The following is a 21209-nucleotide window of genomic DNA, read 5'->3' on the forward strand; positions in this document are numbered from 1 at the left end:
ATCAGAAAGTTAACTTTTTCAGATGGCCGCACGCGGTTTGGGGCGAATCCACAATGCCTTTAACTATTGTGGAAGAACGATTTTGGTGAATCGTCTAGGCCTCTGTGGACTGCACAGACGACATATTCGAGTGTTTTCAGTCTGGGGACCCTTTTAAAGGCGCGACATAGTAAGGAATTGCATACAAAATTTGATAGGCATAGGATTTATGGAAAGAATAGAGAATTCTTCGCCGCAGTTGCTGGTGAGGCCCCCTCGGAGTCGTTGAAATTTGTATGAACCTGCCGTGATTATTTTCAGGCGTCGACTACTATTATGGATGGACGGCAGTAATTGGTGTCCCTTTCCGCGTTCCATACAACAATATCCCTCCTTTGCTATGTTAGCGTTGGAGTTACACTATCACTAATCATTTATGGGGGAACCATAGATCGACTAGGCCTAGATACACGACAGAGTCAATGGTACTTGGATGTCTATTTTAAGTTAGACCTAGACTAGTCCAACTGTACGGGACAAAACCGACCCAGCAAAAAGACATGGCAGACCAGGAAAGAGAATTTAAATATACATTCAAAATGAAATCATCGGTGACCACATTGACTGTTCCAGTGATACTTCCTCTGACCGCCAGTGCGAAGGAGTTTGTGGGCAGACTAATGAGTTCACACGACTTACCATGTTTTGTTGAGGATGGTTAGTAGGCGTATCATATTCAGAAAACATTAGCTTAAGGCCTGCCCCTAGGCCTAAGTTAGTTCTCATCCAAGGTCTAACTCCAACTTCCAAGAGCAAGACTTATCCATAGGCTAGGAAATAGAAACGGCATCCGCTAGTCACTAGTTTTTTGTATCCAAGGACTACACTACAGATGCATTTAGTAGTAGGCCTAGGCCCTATATGGAATAGTCTAGTCCCAAGGTTGGATCAAGTCCCTTCTTACCATTTATTTTAACTGTACATAACTAAGGTATGTGAAGTGTTGCTCTCTAATATGAGAATGATAGAACACCTGACTATGTAAATTATTGTATGCATAAAGTAGTACTGTCAATGTTCCTTAATTAAAGGGGATGTGAGCTGTTTGGGTTGGTTGAACTTCACAAAGTTGTGTCATATGAGCAAAGATGTTTTGTTGGTTTGTGCCTCATTTACCAAACATATTTATGGAAGTGGTAGAGGCGTGACCAAGGAAGAAAGCATAGCTTACTGAAAAAGGCCTGAGTGTCTACGACTTACAGGTGCTGTGGCCGAGTGATATAAAGGAGGTGGCATATGAAGCAATTTATGAGGCTTAGCAATCGGGAGGTTCCGGGTTCAATACCCGGCCGGGTCATAGTAAGCATAGGCGTAGGAGCCTAATTTGATTTGGGGGGGCTGTAACGACTTGCCCGAAAAATATAACCAAAACGCTTGCGGTCAACATGTTGATGTGCATATCATATAGGCATTCATCGGTTATTACATCACATGCCAATAACATGGATTCATTTTCCGTGTTATTACCCTTCCATATTGGTTAGAATTATTGGGGAAGTCGTTACAACAATAATGATCATAATAATATCAGTTTAACCTTTGAAACTCACTGCAAATTATTCTTCTTTCAGTAGGTGCCCGAAAAATTCTCAGCATATTGCCCGAATTTTCACAAAAAAAATATGCAAAAACATTGTAAATTATTCTTCTTTCAGTAGGTGCCCGAAAAAATTCTCAGCATATTGCCCGAATTTTCACAAAAAAAATATGAAAAAACATTGTAAATTATTCTTCTTTCAGTAGGTGCCCGGAAAATTCTCAGCATATTGCCCGAATTTTCACAAAAAAAATTTGGTTGGGAGGGCTGCATGCAGCCCCCCAGCCCCCCGCCTCCTACGCCTATGAAGGTGGGTTTTTTATCCAAGATTAATAAAACTTTCTAGCATACTCAAGGCCAGTGGTGTATGGTCAGTGAAAACTAAACTTTAATCAATGAATTATCATCTATCTCCTCTCTCTCTTTGTGGCAGATTTGTTTGAAGAGTTTCAGAAGTTTATTCTCACAGAAACATCCAAGCTTCAAGATGAGAGTTCCTCTGGCATACTAAAAGGATTAGAGGGCGCTGCACATGATAAAATAGGAAAAATAGCAGATCAGTGGGGAAAAGCGTACACACAGGTAAAGTTAACTCACGATCTTAAAGGCTAGTTTTGATGTATGACAAAGAACAAAACTTTCTACTAAGAATTCAACTTTCTGTGAAATTTGTATGAACATAATTTGCATTTTTAATCTGATCCAAAGTAAAGCTAAAATTGTTCTAAGTACTTTACAAAATATTTAACAAAGAGAAAGAATCACAATAATTATTGCAACATGTTTTGCCTTTTCCATTTTGTAACAGGAGTGTGTAGGGTACACCCAGGACCGTGATCAAAAGGGCAGTTCTGACTTCACTGACCTGTACCACAAGCTGATCCATTCTTCAGCTCTTGAAGTACTCTTTAACCTGGAACATACTTATTCTGTCGCTGTCCAAGATGTGGTTTTCCAAAGAGATCGTTCCATTCAAAAACGGCAGCTAAAGTAGGTTTCCAGTTCTGTATTTTGTGTTCGATGTTGTGATACCATTGCTCACCCATTCAAGGAAGGAGAATGTACCTGAAATTGTCCACTAATATCATCGCATTACGAATAGTGTAACTAAGCAAAAAAATCAAATAAAGAGAGGCTTGCGGAGAAAACATGGAAATAGAACAAAAATAAGAAACGAACAAGCAACATCAAGTTCATTACTTCAGGCAAAAAAATTGGAATGAAATATATAATAAAACTCAGTTTTGCCTATTTGATGGGCAAATATACAATTTAGTTTGTTTTCTTTGAGTGCCATGGACATGGAAATGGTGGCAGTGTTGAAGCTGTTATTTAATGAAGTTGTCATGTTATACAGTGTAGGTATTGGCTGGTTTTATGTGTTATCATAAATGTATTGATTAAACATATTTCAATATTGACTCATTGGTGCTATCTGCATTCTTTCATTTATTTTAATGTTCTTTCCCAATCCTTTGCTCATGATAGTCTTAATGTTTGCCTTGATACATGCCGTGAAAGTGTCCATTAGCCATAGGTTGCATCCAAAAACCTGCTGTTTGTACTGAACGGCAGGGTTTTTCCAGTTGGTTAGCTCAGTGATCATTCCCATCTCTTCACACCTTTGTTGAGCTGCCTATTCGTCTATTATGCAACTCTTCACACAGCTAGTAGCCAAATCACTATCAGATCAAGGCAGACATGGCAAGGTGTGAACAAATCAACTCTTCCAAACTCACCAGTCTGTTGCAGGAGAAATAAAGTTTCAGTAAGTTGAGGTCAAGAGAGCTAATAAATGCAACCTATGGTTAATGGACTAATTCTTGTCATGATAATTTCACGATTACAATTTATTTTGGCTGCAGACAATCTCAGGAGATGGAAGAGGCGGTACAAAACTTAGATATCACCCATGACGACCAGCATGTCAACATGTTGGCTGCTCGACACTTTGAAAATATGCAGGTAAATATTAACAGTACATAGATGCAGAACAAAATCATTCACTTATTTTTCTAAAGTAATGTCAGAAAACCAGAATTGTTTTCTGGGCTATGATTGTTTTTATTGACAAAAAAATAAAAGAAATTTGGCTGATGTCGATGCAGTTTATATGGAAGTTTGCAAACAGATATTAATTTATATTGATTTTTGCAGAGGGAGTGTCAACAGTGGGATATGGAACTGAAGAACTTACAGCAAGCACAGAGAGAGGAGTTTAAGACGTACATACGGGAACTAGCTAATGATACAAATAATGCTGAAGAGAGCAGTATAAGGTAAGGCAACCAGCTCTGTGAGGTGGATAAGGTAGCTATTAAAATGACATCAAAATGGAGAAATATATGATTTAATATTGAGAATACACTCCTTTAATCCCATGTTTTCCTTAAGTAAATGTGAATGGTGTGGTGTATAGTAAGTTACTACTGTAGTAGTTGACTGACACTAGAGTTGTTGACTCCACTTATGTGTCTTGAGTCAACAACCCAAAAGGTGAGTCACTTTCATGAGTCGACATCTCTCATGTGAGTCACTTGCTTGAGGCGACAACATCTCAATTGTGAGTCACTTGCTGGAGTTGACAACACTAGTGTGAGTCACTTGCTGGAGTTGACAACACTAGTGTGAGTCACATGCTTGAGTCGTCAATTCTAACTGTTATGCTGTATAGATTAAATCATGAACCAATATAAGTATTTGTTTTTGTATTGCTTACCTACTTCAAACCCTCATTCTACATTTCCAGCATGTAATCATGGTCCCATTTCCATCCCTTGACAAGTATTTCCTAAAAGTTTTGATGTAGTTACCCTCCAGTACTAATAGAATTCTATTAATAAGGAGAGTCTAGGGGTGGTCTAGAGATGGGCCTAATGAGAGTCTAGAGATGGGTTTAATGGCATTGGACATAGAATGTAAGGTGACACTAAACTAAAAGCAGAATCTTATGTTGTCCTTGTTTGTATACTATTTCCTTGTAGACAAAGGATTCGAGCTATGTCTGATTCCCTTCCAGTAGAGGACACACCAGAGCCAGTAGAACAGCCTGGAATGAATGAAAGCTTTACTGTTAATCTAGGTAAATCTGCATTAAAAAGGGAAAATGTATTTAGTACTGTTAAATATTCATAAGTGGGTGGTACAGAAATCAAATTGCATTGCACACACACACATCTGCACCATTTGTTGGAAAAGGCTTGCCTCAGGGCAAGTTAGAAATTGGATATTCATTAAGATGGTATGGTACCACAGCGAAATAGTATGGTACCATAGCGAGATGGCATGGTACCAAATGAAGATGGCATGGTATCACAGCAAGATGGCATAATACCACAGCAATGTGAAGCTTTTAAATGGGGAAACAAAAACAAGTTATTTCCTACATTTTTACAACAGAGTGGTGAATCGATTTACTCAATTGGAATCAGAGTAAGTGATAGAATTACTTTGACCCTTCAAATTGGATGTCTTAATTGATAATAAAATGCAACCAGCCTAAGATCCAATTTATATAATTTACGCAAATTTGAGGCTCTAATGAGCCGAATTGAGCACTGTGGCCATGCGGATGGGATTCTCTCATCAACTAATATCTGTACCCGACTATTAACTGTTGCTGAGCTGATAAAGGCGGTGGCATTTGAAGCAATGAGGCTTAACAATTGGGATGTTCCTGGTTCTATACCCGACTGAGTCATAGTAAGGTGGGTTTTTCATCCAGCAGCAATCTACCGTTTTCCCATCTGATATGACTTTCTAAATTGAAAAGATTCCAAATATGAGTTGAATTGGAAGCCACCTGATGTGTAAGTTGTAATCCTTAAAGCCCTTGTAGGCTTCTCCCACGTTTGTGGTCGCTTAAGCGTCGTACAAATAAACTGCTGATTATTATTATTAAGAACTGTTGGGAGAGTTTTGTCTTTTCCCTTTGCAATTACTACACCAGATAATCCTTGTTATGCATGACAATAGTCTAGCTAAGATATTGCTAACCAAAGTTTCATATAAAGGATGTCTTTTTACTGATGCACAGGTTCTCAGCTGAAAACAATCTACAATCTACGGCTAATGAGTATGGATGTGCTGGACCTTTGTAGACACAGACCTAGCCGATCAGGGTAAGTTATATTATAATCAGGGTTAATGTCAATTGGGTGTGTGCCATGTTCATAGGCTGAAGACTTATCGAGTCTAAATATGATTTTCATTGAGCCATAGTTGTGTGAGTTTCTTACAGTGTAAACAAGAAATGGTTTTCTTTTACAAAAAAAGTGTAAGTAACTTTTTATAAATGTTCTTGTGAATTCTTTCAGAGGAAGATTAATGCCACAGCCGCAAAGACTCCAGTCGGCAATGTCGCTGTATTCTAACTCTTTGTCGGCTTTAGTTCTTCTGGTGGATGATAGAGTCAGCTCATACACAGGAATCAAGAAAGGTGAGTCCAGTGAAATTTACTTGCATCAAGAAAATGTAGGTCACTTTGTGCACAGGAATCAAGAAAGGTAAGTCCAGCTTTATATATACTTGCATCTAGAAAGGTGAGTCCAGCTTTAAATACTTGAATCAAGAAAGGTGAGTCCAGCTTTAAATACTTACATCAAGAAATGTAGGTCTCCTTGTGCACCAGCATCTAGAAAGGTGAGTCCAGCTTCATATGCTTGCATCAAGAAATGTAGGTCACCTTGTGCACAAGCATTTAGAAAGATGAGTCTAGTGAAATAAACTTGCATCAAGAAATGTAGGTCCCCTTGTGCACCAGCATCTAGAAAGGTGAGTCCAGCTTTATATACTTGAATCAAGAAAGGTGAGTCCAGCTTTAAATACTTACATCAAGAAATGTAGGTCTCCTTGTGCACCAGCATCTAGAAAGGTGAGTCCAGCTTCATATGCTTGCATCAAGAAATGTAGGTCCCCTTGTGCACCAGCATCTAGAAAGGTGAGTCCAGCTTTATATACTTGAATCAAGAAAGGTGAGTCCAGCTTTAAATACTTACATCAAGAAATGTAGGTCTCCTTGTGCACCAGCATCTAGAAAGGTGAGTCCAGCTTCATATGCTTGCATCAAGAAATGTAGGTCCCCTTGTGCACCAGCATCAAGAAAGGTAAGTCCAGCTTTAAATACTTACATCAAGAAATGTAGGTCTCTTTGTGCACCAGCATCTAGAAAGGTGAGTCCAGCTTCATATGCTTGCATCAAGAAATGTAGGCAGCCTTGTGCACCGGCATCTAGAAAGGTGAGTCCAGTTTGTAAACGCATTGTTTATAGGTCCCACACAGATGTCAAGAAAGTTGAAAAATACAGCTAAATAGTGTCGATAATTGATAACAATTGCGTATTAAGTAAATGTCTTTATCAATTTTATTGACAGAATTTGCTAGCATTTGCCAACAGTCGACAGATTTTCATTTCCCTGACATGGACACCCAGCTGCGTGTAGTACAACAAGCAGTTCACAAGGGGAATGTACTGAGGAAAGCACACAAAGCAGATGAGAGGGATAGAGGTAAATGCCCCACCCCCCCCCATCCTTACCCCTTCTAGCTACCTCACCACCAGTGGTGACAACATCGGCTCTTCTGATATAATGGCAATAAATGGCTTTATGTTGTTTACTGTTGATCTAACAATAACCCAGCTTTGTTAAAGCACACTGTCTCAACAAGAATCTATTTGGATCATAATACTGAAATTATTCTCATTAAATATACTTTGTTAATAGTTGCATCTAAAAGAAAGGAATAGAATGGTGATGGGGCGGCTCTCAAAAGATAAAAAATAATAAAAAAATTAAATAAAAATGTAAGTGCAAAAGAGAATTATCCCAGTACCTAGCAGGATTATTGACTGTTCTTAGTGAAGCTAATGTGAGGAGAATGCATACATATCAGTTGTTGTAAATCTAAGGTCTCTGATTCTTGTTCATACCCAAATATTTCTTTCTGCATTCAAATTGTGTGTTGTAATTTTCCGCAAATTTGTTTAGGTAATAGTGCACCTCCACAAGAAAAGAAGGAAAAATTACTACAATTCTATCCATCTGACTGATATTTTTTTCCCTTCACTTCCTTGGCTTTTGTAGGATCCCAAGATAATTCTTCTGAGGGTTCATCAAACTCAAGTAATGAGGAGATTTCAACTAATTTACAGACAGGTCAGTTCGTTTGTGTTTCTATGCTACGTGTTATACTTCCTGCACCTCAAAATACATGTAGCCAAATATTATCTGAACATGTATCTACTTGACATTTAAAGGGATGACTTTAGTCATGATTCTAATTTTAATAAGTTGGAGACATTTTAAAACCACTGCCATCAGTCCAGGTTGTGTGTCTAGACCTCTTTTAGTTTTTGAGGAAACGACTCTTTAACTGTTCAGATTCATCAATTCATCTAATTTAATAAAACGTATCATACTTTACCCCAAAGAAGTATTTTGTGAGAATGACTTGTAAACAAAGTAAAACAGCTTGTGAAGTTTAGTGGCCCAAGAAAAATAAACAGAAACTAATATTAAGAAAATTATACTTAAATTTTATAATGAAATGTTTACGTCCTTAACTACTTTGCCCCTCTTCCTCCTCCCAACGCCCCCTCTTTCCACAAGCCTCTATATCCTGCCTCACATGTTGAAGCGTTTATATACTTCTAATGATTTAATTTTCAGGTGATTTTTACATTACGAGACATTCCAATCTATCGCAAGTCCATTTAGTGTTCCATCTTGTCTCTGATGACAGTACAAGGGACAACACACACTGCGGGACACATCCTGTCTTACTGGCCCTCAGAAACATCCTCAAGATTGCAGTGTACTTTGATATCTACACCATAACAATTCCTCTCCTGCTAGTCTATGAGATGCATGAGGTGAGTAAACATCATCCTTCATCTCCCCCACTTCAGCTTGGTACTCATCTTCCTAGAACCATAGTCCAGGGAGATGTTTGTTTATATATATATATATATAACACAGTGTGTCACTTCTGGTCGAATATATATATATATATATATAATATATATATAATATATATATATATATATACACACACATATATTTATACATATTTATATATATCTAAAACTTCTTACCCAAATAAAATTTTCTTAAAGGGGAGGGAAAATCCATCACCTCAAACATCCTCTTCTTGGACACCTCTCCAGGTGTCAACTTTAGTTCCCTCTAACCCCCGTCTTCAATAGTGAACCTCTTCCGTTGCCTCAGGTTTTAAGTAACAGTTACAGCATGATTTTATTAGGAGTTCATCCAGTGTGGGTTTGCACTTGGCGGGTGATATTTCATGCAGAAAAGTACAGCATGCTTTTGCAATGCTTCTAGAATGTTATAAAGGCTTCAAATAAGAGTGTTTAAGTTATAGATAGATCTAAAGAATAAGGTATTTGTGTAACTATTCTATGGTGATGCCCACAAGTGGGCTGGTGAGAAGCAGATAAAAACAAGACAAAAACTTAAATATCAACTTTATTATAAATTCAATGATATTAGAAGAGAACATGTGTTTCACGGGACCTTTGAACCTATGAATGTTGGTGGACTTGCGGATAGGGATAGGAAGGGAGTTCCAAACTTTTGACCTACCAAAGGAACTAACCATCTAGTACAAAATTTGTTGCGTACCCATGGTACAAAAGGTTCACTTTACGGGACCTTTGAACATATGAATGTTGGTGGTTTTGCGGATAGGGATAGGAAGGTAGTTCCAAAGCTTTGACCTACCAAAGGAACTAGTACAAACATTGTTGCATACCCTTGGTACAAAAGGTAACAGGCGCATCACTTGTACCGAATTTGGAATAAAACTGTTAGCAAATGACACACATGTTAAATTCTTGCAGGAAATGACGATACAGTGGTGTTATAAGAGAGCAGAGCTGGTGTTCAAGTGTGTGAAGGGATTTATGATCGAGATGACATCAGGAAGAACTGACGGGGCAGAGACCAGGACGATCCAATTTGTTGTACCGAGGGTAAGAAACTTATGCTTAATAATAATAATATTTGACTTTTATATAGCGCTTTAAACCAGCGATAGGTCTCAAAGCGCTTTACATATGTTATATTTCCCCTGGTCAATGATAACCTGTCCCAGAGACAATCCCTCCAGTCGGCAGCAGTTATATACTGCGCCCGATGACAAGTTACCTTAGAAGTACCCATTTAACCCCTGGGTGGAATGGCAAGTGAGATAAAGCATCAAGGACACAACGTAATGAACTAGGCATGAATCGAACCAGCAATCCTTGGATCACAAGTCCGATGCCTTAGCCAAAGGGATATTCCTGTGGCTGAAATTTATCGCTCTATACAAAATGCTGGAAATCTTCTGCATCTTAACGTCATAACCACCTCGTCCTTGTAGCATTTTTGCGGGACAGAGATATGCAAGGTATGAGACTTCCAACCCCCCCCCCCACCCACCACTTTGAAATATCAAAGTAGTGAAAAACAAGTACCCAAAAGTAGTCTGTCGTACCTATTAAGTTGTTCAAGGAAAAACTAGGCATAGGTTGTGACGATCAGTTAGTTCAGCATGCCAGATCTTTTGTATGCTTTGCATTAACATTTATAACCCACATCCTCAAGGGAAGATGTCTTTTGTGTGCCTATATTTAATTTCTAAAATGTGGTTTTGTAAAGAACATTAAACGATTCAGCTTTTTCTCTGCATGACTTGACAAAATGGCTTGATACCGTATACTGGTTTTATTGTCATTGTTAATTACTACAATTAATTCATGGATAATGAATTCCTGCCGCTGGTCAATATTTTATTTGTGCTACTGTACTGTATGGGCTCACAGATCTGGACTGGTCTTTAAACAGCCCAACACCATGTTGAGAAAAAATAAAAACAACTGAATGCAAATATTGTTTTAGTTTAGTTGAATTTTATTCAAATTTCATAAGTCTTAGTATAGAAATATTAATATAACAACAACTACTATGTACCTTGATAGGTTATTTTATCAGAGGTCAGCAACTTTCTTCAAAAATATGGTTATAACTTATATACAAATTTATTCCCATGTATGAAAATGTGTCAAAATATGCACCATGATTTAATGTAGCATTGTGAGTTCAATTATGACCCACTTAAAACTTACATTTGTTACAAGTTTAGTAGTTTACATAAAACTTAATTTTGTTATCATTTTTAAACTATCAAGCTTTGCATTGTCTTAAAAACATGGTCATCCAATAATTTTTGTACTTAAAACGAAATATTGATGAATTTGGTAGGTAATTTCCTTCAAACATTCTTTTCTCTAATGATGGCACACTTTCTATGGATACTTTTTATGGCAGAGTGTTAAGAGTAGTAATAACTTTGCCTTGCAAGAAAACATCGCTCTTCCTCTTTGCCAGCCGACCAATCAGTTCTTATTTATATTGACTTCCTATTCAGGGTATTTCTGAGGAGCTGTTTACAACTCTCAGTGAACTAGTGCCAACAAGATTTACACTTAGCCGTTCTCTAGACCTAACTCATCGGTGAAATGAGTGCAGATCTGTGGACGGAACAGTGAACACTGAATTCATCCTAAGAAACTTCAATGATCTGTTTCTTCTCAAGACAATGCGAGTGATTTGGGTTAGCCTACCTTGGGAATGCCTGTAATATCAAAGCTATTAAAGAATTGATCATATGATTGGAACCTTATACTGTGACAGAAGACTGCAGCTCATTTGGGACCACTTGCAAGATCAATGCAATGGAGAAATACATTGAACACCTTGTGACAAAAGAAGATGAGGGTTAATGTGGTAACTGCTTACTGAAAACAAAGCAAAATCAAATAAAACTATTAGCAAACTGCTTATCCACAAGAGAGCCTGTGTAGGAGAATGTGTAAAAGTAAGTTGGCCTGACGTTTCGATCCTAAACAAAGCAATGATCAAATGAAGGCATAAAAGCAGAATTAATAACTTTCCACATCAGAATTGGCAGTGTCTGTAACTAACTGTGATCCCATTGATTGGTCAGATCAAGACTATTGAAACTAAGTTATTACTCACTCATAATACATTAACATTGATGAACCTGTCTTAGAGAGTATCTTAGTTGGTTCTATTCCAGTGAATATTGGTGGATTTGGACAAATTGTTGAGAAAAACACAAAATAGTGCTTCAAGAGAAAATCTCCTGAAGTTAAAAATGACCGGTTGAGTCTCATGGATGGAAGACATGACCAGCAGCTAGAGATTATTTCCTCATCAAGTATACCCTGTCCTCTTTTGATTCTCTCACAGCAATTTCAAAGGGATAATTTCAGCACTTCAAACTTTTCTCAATTTTGGAACGACAAATGGCATTCACAGTCCTACATCTATATATATCTATATTACAATGAATGTAAGCATATGTTTATGCCAACACTATGATACCATCTCAAATAAATCTACTTGATATATAATGCCTTCCATCTCTTTTTCATCTTTTAATCCTAACAATTTGAAGGTTTGCTTCACTACCCCCAATTCTTTGTAATTTCTTTTTACAAAGTGACACACTTTGTGAATGAACTGTACATCCAACTACATGTCAGCAGTTTTAAAGTTTGAACTTTGAACACAACATAGTGTCTGTTTTCTCGACCTACTAACAGATAACCTCTTCTTGTATTAGAGGGCAGAACATCTGTTTCCATTCGTCGATCACGTTCCATTGCACATAACTGGCGACTTTAATTGCACATTACCAACAGCTACAGACCTCCATCAGTTACTATCTGTCCCGTCGTCATCCACTCGTAAACTTTCCACGAGATCATCAAACTCCTGAACATTTTGCTCGTATAGTTTAAGTTGCTCTGGAATGTGTTTGTCCTATGCATAGAATGACAAAAATAAAACATCAAACAACCGGTCATAAGCAGGAGCAGCCCAAGGGATTCCAACAGATTCCTCATAATTCCACATTTCTACTTTAAGACATTGAAGACTCCAGCATAAAGAAACATCTCATGCCAGTAATGAATGAGGTGGTTTGAATGAGGTGTAACAGAAGTGTTAGACACCACTATCGATCCCAGAAAATACACACACAGCTTGCTACCACTAGTACACAGTCAATACATGCAGCTACGGTCAATACCCACAACACAGTGCACATAGCAGCAATGGACATCTCAAGTCTAGATAAAAGATAGCAAGGTATCACGTTTCATTAATTCTGCATTTTGTAGGGACACGAAAAAAAACTTGCAAGCAACAGAAAGTTAACTTTTTCAGATGGCGACACGCGGTTTGGGGTGAGTCTTCGATGCCTTTAATTCAGATCACCAAGTTTGTGAAAAGAAGAACCTTAGCATGACTAATCTATATCCAATCAAGACCTACTGACAACAATCAGAGTGGCTGTCTGAGTTTTTGAGAGAGGAAAGGGAGGTTGGGGGAGAGGAAATAAGTAGGGAGAGCTGTACAAATTAAAGCTATGCTATTGTTGCTCAGGCTTCCTGGCCTGACAGGATGAAGAAACACTGTGAGAGAACATGCTTAAATTTTCTGGTACTTAGCATATGATCCCGGCACACACCCTTCTCCTCCTCTCCTAATCTTCCTCCTTGCCCCTTTTACTCCAATCCATTGTTTGTCTAACATCAGTAAAAGCACAAAATTTGGTGTAGAATGAAATACCCAAAAGTAAAATGGTTCTGATGTCGAAAAGTACCCTTGAGTAGCAATTTGTCGATGCTATATATTCAAGCTCCATGAAAGTACAGAAATAAGCAAACTGGAACTGCTTGATCAAGCAATGCACTTCACTCTAGCATGATGTGTATTCACCTACCAATGAATGTGATTGGTATTTTAAAGGCATTGAAGACTCGCCCCAAACCGTGTGCGGCCATCTGAAAAAGTTAACTTCCGTTGCTTGCAAGTGAAGTTTTTGCAGACAGTAATGAAACATGATACCTTGTTATCTTTAGCTGGACCTGAGATGTCCATCGCTGTATCGTTTGTACACTGTGCTGTGGGTCTTGACCGCAGCCGTATGTACTGACTGTACACTAATTACCGATGTCTAATTACCGATGGTAGGAAGCTGTGTGTGTGTATTTTCTGGGATCGATGGTGGTGTCTAACACTTCTGTTACACCTCATTCGAAACTAGGTCAGATTACCGGCATTAGACGTTTCTTTTTGCGTGAGTCTTAACACCCTTAAAGTCGTTATGAATATTCACTACTCACCAAAACTTCTCCAAGGGTTGGCTGATCCTTGAATAGCTCCAGTTCTGGTGCGGATTGGAAAGTCAGGTAGAAGTTAGCAAGGTCTGACGAAGAATCAGATTTTGCAAACGCTGGATGCTGTAAAAGAAACAATTTCAATTCAATATCTTCATTTCTTTTAAGCAAAAGAATATTGATTATGTCATGGATCATGGAGGAGCTAATATATTTTACTGAGGATGCTACAATAGATACAAAGTGATCCTGAGAATACTGTTACAAAAATATAACTGTTAATCATGGAAGAAACAAATAAGTGCAAATACTGCCCAATTAATACAGTTAGACTGAAGTGAAATGAATTGTTACGAAAGCTGCCATGATGTTACTGTGAACGAAACAAGAATCTTTTCATAGTTCCCATCACATATATTATCAAACACAACTGTTAATCATAAGTGCAAATACTGCCCAATTAGTACAGAGTAAAATGAAATGACAGAAATGAATTGATACAAAAGCTGCCATGATGTTACTGTGAACAAAACAAGAATCTTTGAATAGTTCACAACTTCACATCACACATATTATGAGGTTACTAATCTTTTCTATTATAATCTTTTTTTACTTCATAGATATTGGAAAAGGAATTTATTTTATTAGTAATTACCATCGACTGGGAACACTGAATATGCAATACATTTTTCAAGAGTATATACAATTTTGTTCATCACAGCACTTTCATACAACTTTCCATTGCTACTGTAGATCAGCTCTTGACTATACGTACACTTCTACTGCTAGAATGAACAGTTCCTAACCTTTATCTGATTCAAATGCTATATACTGTTATCTCATACCATGCTTCAAAGCACTCATACTGACAGTATGAACAGTTCCTAACCTTCCTCTGATTCTAATGCTAATACCACTATATACTGTTATCTCAAACCATGCTGCAAAGCAGTCGTACTGACAGTATGAACAGTTCCTAACCTTTCTCTGATTCTAATGCTAATACCACTATATACTGTTCTCTCATATCATGCTTCAAAGCAGTCGTACTGACAGTATAAACAGTTCCTGACTCTGTCTAATGCTTTACACCACTCTATACTGTCTCTCGTATCATGCTTCAAAGCACTCGTACTGACAGTATGAACAGTTCCTAACCTTTCTCTGACTCTAATGCTTTACACCACTCTATACTGTTCTCTCATATCATGCTTCAAAGCACTCGTACTGACAGTATGAACAGTTCCTGACCTTTCTCTGACTCTAATGCTTTACACCACTCTATACTGTTCTCTCGTATCGTGCTTCAAAGCACTCGTACTGACAGTATGAACAGTTCCTGACTCTAATGTTTTACACCACTCTATACTGTTCTCTTGTATCATGCTTCAAAGGACTCGTACTGACAGTATTAACAGTTCTTACTGCTCATACTGTCAGTTCAAGGGCTCTGAAACATAACATGAAAGTACAGTATATAAAGAAAACTTATTAACACATCAGGATAATTGGGAGCTCACCAAATCGACCATTACAAAGTCTTCCACATCAGATATTTGGCTGCTAGATGACTTATCAGAGACCTGGGAGTCTGAACCAGGTAGTCCCCTGGTTTGGTCCTCACTGGATCCTTGATCAACCTCATCTGGTGGTCCTGGTTGTTGAGTTTGTCTTGGTTTATTTGCTGCTTGAAGTAAACTCTCAAAAGGAGTGTCCTCAGGCACAAGATCTATGTCAAGCTGGGTAGAATGAAAGGACAGAGACAATAGAATGAAAGGAGAGAGACAATAGAATGAAAGGACAGGGACAATAAAATGAAAGGACAGACAATAGAATGAAAGGACAGACAATATAATGAAAGGACAGAGACAATAGAATGAAAGGACAGAGACAATAGAATGAAAGGACAGAGACAATAGAACGAAAGGACAGGGACAATAGAATGAAAGGACAGGGACAATAAAATGAAAGGACAGACAATAGAATGAAAGGACAGGGACAATAGAATGAAAGGACAGAGACAATAGAATGAAAAGACAGAAACAACAGAATGAAAGGACGGAGACAATAGAATGAAAGGACAGAGACAATAGAATGAGAGGACAGAGACAATAGAATGAAAGGACAGAGACAATAGAATGAAAGGACAGAGACAATAGAATGAAAGGACAGAGACAACAGAATGAAAGGAGAGAGACAATAGAATGAGAGGACGGAGACAATGAGAATGCATTGAGATGGACAGCCAGAAGTAAGGGGGACAACGATGGGCAGCACGGGCAGGGTAAGGGGAAACAGTTGGTCGACAAAAGTTTGGAGCAAACTTTCAAAATGAGTACATTCAGAGGGAAAATCCAATGAGGTGCTGCAGCAGAATGCACGACTTAAAAATCTAAAAAACGATAACATTGTGATGAACAACAAGTTCTGTTTAAATACCTGTTGTGGTAAGGATGGTTCACTAGCAAATGCTCCTAGATGTTTACGGATTGAGATGGGAGATGATGAGAGGTTTACAAAGGCATCATTTCCAATGGCTGAGATGGGATTTGATGAGGATTTTTGCAAGTCTCTGAAGAAAAAGAAAACGTAAAACTGGATCAAGTAGTAAACTAAAAAGCTAAAACAGGTGACTGCCAAACCAACCAAAGGACCATATAATACTCTTAGTATGAAGGCAGTGAGTACCAGTGAATACTTACTTAGATTTCTTATTGCTTCCTTCTAATCTGGAGGACACTACGGGTCTTCCGTTTGATGAACTGTTGGCCATCGATGGCGATGAAGACCTTAGACTAGACCACATCTCTTGGGAATCATCTATCATACTAGATTCAGACTGAGCAACACTAATGATGAAAAAAAAACAAGACCATCATGTCTTGGTCTAGTGACGTTACAATTCTGTTTGTAAATCCAATTTGTATCTTAACTCTTACAACAAATGTTCTCAAAGCATGATTCATGAATTGATTTCTGAATTCCAAAGGTGTAGGAGTGGATTTTGATATAATTTTATATTTATATATATATATTTATATATATATATATATATACATATATATATATATATATATATATATATATATATATATATCTTATGGTTTTCTTCATTTATAACTATAAATCATTGCGGAATTCTTGATTTTGACCTACTCTACAAACAATGAATGAATGTACAAAGTATTAGAGAATGGACAAACATTTTAACGTATAAGTTCATGTTTTAACACTCCTGCTGTTGCTCACTTGTAATCCTGTTTAATGTGCTACACATTTTGACAGCACTTGTTACAAGTTGCTGTTATTAATAGATAAAGTAAAGTATACCTACCTTGGGACCTTCATCATTGCAGGGGTGAGATGTTTCTGGGGACTCTTACTAAAATGGTTGTCAGAAACTACAACAGGTGAGACAGCCGATGAACTCAGCTGTTGTACTGACATAGCGAGGTTTGTTCTATATGCGACAGATAGGGTCAACGTTCCCCTTGGGGTGGGGACAACTCCTATCTGCATTACCTGGAAATCTATCAAAGAGAGAGAGTGTTCATAGTTTCATACAACTATCAGCTTCACTGTTTAGAAAGGTGCATTACACAATATCATGGGGTGAGGATACAAAGTGTTATTTCAAAGTTGAAAGAAATTTAATAAATCCATTTGTCAAAAATTTAGTGAATGAAATGAGGGCATGAGAGATAAGTGCAAAAATATTGGGATTTATTAACAAGCCAGAAAGGGGGGGGGGGGGTTCATATCTCATCACAGACATCTTTATCATATACGACAAACATTAAGTCCATTACAAAATTTCTCAATGTTTTAGATAATTCCTTAGTAATAACAAGTTGTTGGAGTAAGGTGGTGGTTGTAGGAGGTGCTTAACAAGGAAGTCTGTATCATTGACCACAAAAATTTATTTTTCTTATCATTTCTTTAAAATAACAATCTCTTGGAGCACAGACATCTCATTCATGTGACAAACATTCAGAAACGATTCAAAGATTTCTTAAAAACACTTTCAGTAGAGGGTCTAATTTTCAAAAACAATTCTTCATTTCCGAAAGAAAATTGATCCTCATGGTAGAAACTAGACAAGTTTATAATTTTGATCATATTTTGCCATTTCAGGCTTTCCAAACATACTTGGCTCAGGCAACACTGATAATCCTTACCTTTGCTTTAACACAAGCAAGATTAAAAGGCAAACAAGCCCCAACAAAATATTTGATGACTTTATTATTATGCTTTCTTTAAAGCTCTGAAGAAGATCCTGCTAGGATCAAAGCGTCAGGCCCACTTACTTTTACACATTCTCTTACACAGGCTCTTTAGTGGATAAACAGTGTGCTAACAGTTTTCGTTTATTTTCATTTTGATTTTGATTATTTCTTAAAGTCCTTTTGAGATTACAAAGAGATTAGTGGAAACTAGACATAAATACTGACCTTGTCCAAGGCTGGATAGCTTCCCCTTTCCATCACCGACGTAGATACTGGATAAAATTTTATAATCACTAAATGTCTGTCTCCTAGCTATTTTGTAGGCTGGTATTGACCTTGTAATGCAGAAGATTGACTTAAGTATCAGACCCATCCTAGTGTAGACAACATAGTGGACTTTAGCCAGTGGGTCTTTCACATCAGAGTAACTTAAATTCCATGACTCTAGGACCATCTTGTCACCCTGCAAAATATACAACACCAAACTGTGTATAGATTCAATATTTTGATCGTTGCTGTCATATTCCAGTTTCTGGAGTTATTTCTTTATTATCCAGGAATGGTGAAAGTACAACAGAAGCTTACACACACAGTTCATATGTATAATAACTGATTCAAAATAAAATACTTTTGAAACTCTGTTATATAATGATATCACAAAGAAAAAAGAATATTTCAAAGTTGAGAATAGTTAATAAAACAAAACAATATTGGCACAATACCACTTCACTTTAGCTTAGACATCCACATGATACCAAGTACAAACTGTTGGGTTACATGCACAGAAGTGAATACTATGAATGTATGTATAATTTGGACATCTAGATACACAAGGCAACAAACTTCTACACAAAATTACATACAAACATTACTCTAGCATATTGGTTATTTAAAACTTACCTCTTAATTCGGAGACACCTATATACACCATTAGTTTATTTATTTTCAACTCCTTTAAAATTATGAAATTTTATATTTATATTGGCAGAGAATATGAACATGGAAAATAAATTTTGACTTTCTAGTTAGTAGTGCAATCACTTTACAGAAGAGAAGGAAAGCACTCTTTAGTTATAACAACACTAACCTCATTTGTTTCAAGGGTGATATCTATCGTAATAGGCTGGTTAAGGCTAGGAACATCTTGTGTTAATAGTTTGCGCACTTGCGATTTGATGCTCTGGCTGTCTGGTATTGCGACATTAAACTGTAAAAGAATGTCATTAAGTACATTACAGTTCACAAAACAGTAAATTTGTTTTCAAAAAAGCTCATTTAACTTTAATCCATACATTTTAATCTCTCCAAATACAACAAATTTGTGAATCTGTTAACATTTTCTTAAGTATTTTGTTCCTCACATTTAAAGCCAATACTGTCACTGATTTAAATTAACATTTCAAAACATTGTCAACTAACCTTGTTCATTTCCAAGAAATATTTGGTCAGTTATGTATGTATACAGAGTGCAACTATAAAACTACAATGAGAGTACCGAAAAAGCCTCCAGACCCTGTGATAGAAAAAGAATTTTATTCAAATACAAACTTTAGGAGGAAGAGAAATAACTTCCTTACCCAGTCTACTCCTTCTGAATGTACTTTGGACTTTGTCTCGACCTTACTACCAGATCTAGACTGGACGATCACCTGGATAGTCTGAAAAAAAAGAAATGTTATACGAAATAAGTGATTGTTTGCATGTTACATAGCAAGTTTCAGCATTTGTTTCGATTACCCTATTGAAAGTTCTGCATACAAAAACTGCTTTGCATCTTTGCACACGTATGTGTATCAATTTGGAAAACACTTCCCAACAATGGGCCAAATTACACTAGATTAAATATTCTGTGTTATTCAATTTAACAGAGCTATTGACAAAGGAAGTTGAGAGATGCACCATCCAAATTCCAAAGTAAGTTTAATTTCTTTTAATTGAGCAGCAATGAGATACAAAGAATACAAAACTGCACTGAAATCTATATTAGTAGGACAATGCCTTATTGTGGAACGTTCTTCCCTGCTTTGGGATCATCAGCACATCCCCCATATCTAGCATTTGTTTGAAATTTCCAACTTTTCCCAAATACTGCTAAAAGTGTTGAAAGGGATCTTACTCAATTACTCAGTATGATATCTTTGAGCTGAAGATGACAGAAATGCCTGAATTATTGAAATTGGAACATAAGTAAACATTATTTCAATTTATTTGGGGTCCAGAATGGTGACCTCTAATATTTACTGAAGGGTTTGCATCAATATTGTACAATACTTTCTTACAGTATACCAAAAATTTCATTTTTACTACAAAATTCATTTCATATTTAATTGAACTATAGTGGCACCAGCAACTGATGTGTACAACATTAGTACTAATTAGAATATACATTCTTACAGATTCAATCATATCATTAACATAAACAATGTCTGAGTATCATAAGACAAACAACGTACCTTCAGGGCAAAGAAAGTGGTGAATTTCTTCAAATCTTTCCCTTCTCTCTCTGTTAAATTATTTGCTGAAGACATGGTTCACATCTTTGCAACCTGTGAATCAACAAATAAACATACTGGCCATCTTTTAACTCCAAACCCAAGTATTTTAAACTTGTTCTTATAAGTGCTGGAGTCTCTGGAGATACTGTATCACAATCCTTAACATAAAAAATTTGCCCATTTAGTTCAAAACTTCATGAGAGACAAGGTGATCGCCCGTAGAGTCACAATTGGGGTATTACAGTTGGTTGGTTACAGTAAGGGAATTAATCTTCTTTTCAAGGGTAGAGATCCTGACAATCTCGCTCATGTCGCTCAGTGGTTTAACATTATTTCTATCCTTCAGCTATGTAATTTCACTGATTTTCTCACCGTATTCTGCCAGAAATAGAAAGAATTATACTTTTAAATTGTTAAGATTAGAACTTAAACTGCTCCAACTATGCAAAATTATCCCTAACTTCATGCTTATGTTAAAAGTTCACAGTATAGGCCTAACTCTGCTAAATGGATGGAGTAATCAACAAAAGTGTCTCATCATGAAAATTGATGTTTTCTTGTTTCACTGTGGCAATTCTGGCTGTTTCCATTATGGCTTTGTAGCTTAACTTGTAATTGAAAACACTTCAGTGGCTAGGCCTAGGCTAGGTTGATATTTCATTAACCTTTCAAATAACGCCTAGTTTTCTAGACATGAATTC

At 37.0% G+C, this 21209-nt stretch overlaps 2 protein-coding genes across 4 annotated transcripts in view; one reads left to right on the forward strand and one right to left on the reverse strand.

Annotated features, from left to right (window-relative positions):
• The first annotated feature begins 403 nt into the window (after window positions 1-403).
• On the forward strand, window positions 404-12014 carry LOC139969865 (FERRY endosomal RAB5 effector complex subunit 3-like). The gene is made up of 13 exons (XM_071975209.1): window positions 404-696; window positions 2010-2158; window positions 2385-2566; window positions 3442-3541; window positions 3734-3855; window positions 4561-4658; window positions 5613-5697; window positions 5893-6014; window positions 6949-7083; window positions 7660-7731; window positions 8245-8447; window positions 9435-9566; window positions 11006-12014. The coding sequence occupies exons 1-13, from the start codon at window positions 540-542 to the stop codon at window positions 11093-11095; spliced, it is 1647 nt and encodes a 548-aa protein (XP_071831310.1). The 5' UTR covers window positions 404-539; the 3' UTR covers window positions 11096-12014.
• The window catches only part of LOC139969866 (autophagy-related protein 13-like), a 72814-nt gene continuing 62072 nt past the window's right edge, over window positions 10468-21209 (reverse strand). For all 3 annotated transcript variants that reach the window (XM_071975212.1, XM_071975211.1, XM_071975210.1), the window contains exons 2-11: window positions 20467-20559; window positions 19591-19671; window positions 19101-19220; window positions 18239-18476; window positions 17122-17317; window positions 16490-16636; window positions 16227-16359; window positions 15308-15526; window positions 13794-13910; window positions 10468-12426 (exon numbers count right to left, since the gene is read on the reverse strand). In XM_071975212.1, coding sequence (XP_071831313.1) covers window positions 12319-12426; window positions 13794-13910; window positions 15308-15526; window positions 16227-16359; window positions 16490-16636; window positions 17122-17317; window positions 18239-18476; window positions 19101-19220; window positions 19591-19671; window positions 20467-20541 — 1434 coding nt within the window. In that variant the 5' untranslated portion in view covers window positions 20542-20559 and the 3' untranslated portion in view covers window positions 10468-12318. The remainder of the gene's footprint in view (window positions 12427-13793; window positions 13911-15307; window positions 15527-16226; window positions 16360-16489; window positions 16637-17121; window positions 17318-18238; window positions 18477-19100; window positions 19221-19590; window positions 19672-20466; window positions 20560-21209) is intronic.

This window comes from Apostichopus japonicus, chromosome 7 (assembly GCF_037975245.1).
Source record: "Apostichopus japonicus isolate 1M-3 chromosome 7, ASM3797524v1, whole genome shotgun sequence".
In the NCBI taxonomy this organism is placed as follows: Eukaryota; Metazoa; Echinodermata; class Holothuroidea; order Aspidochirotida; family Stichopodidae; genus Apostichopus; species Apostichopus japonicus.

Coding starts and splice junctions, on each gene's coding strand:
- LOC139969865 (XM_071975209.1), top strand. CDS start 540: ATGGCAGACCAGGAAAGAGAATTTAAATATACATTCAAAATGAAATCA. Junction 2,159..2,384: donor GGGGAAAAGCGTACACACAG/GTAAAGTTAACT, acceptor ATTTTGTAACAG/GAGTGTGTAGGGTACACCCA. Junction 3,542..3,733: donor GACACTTTGAAAATATGCAG/GTAAATATTAAC, acceptor TGATTTTTGCAG/AGGGAGTGTCAACAGTGGGA.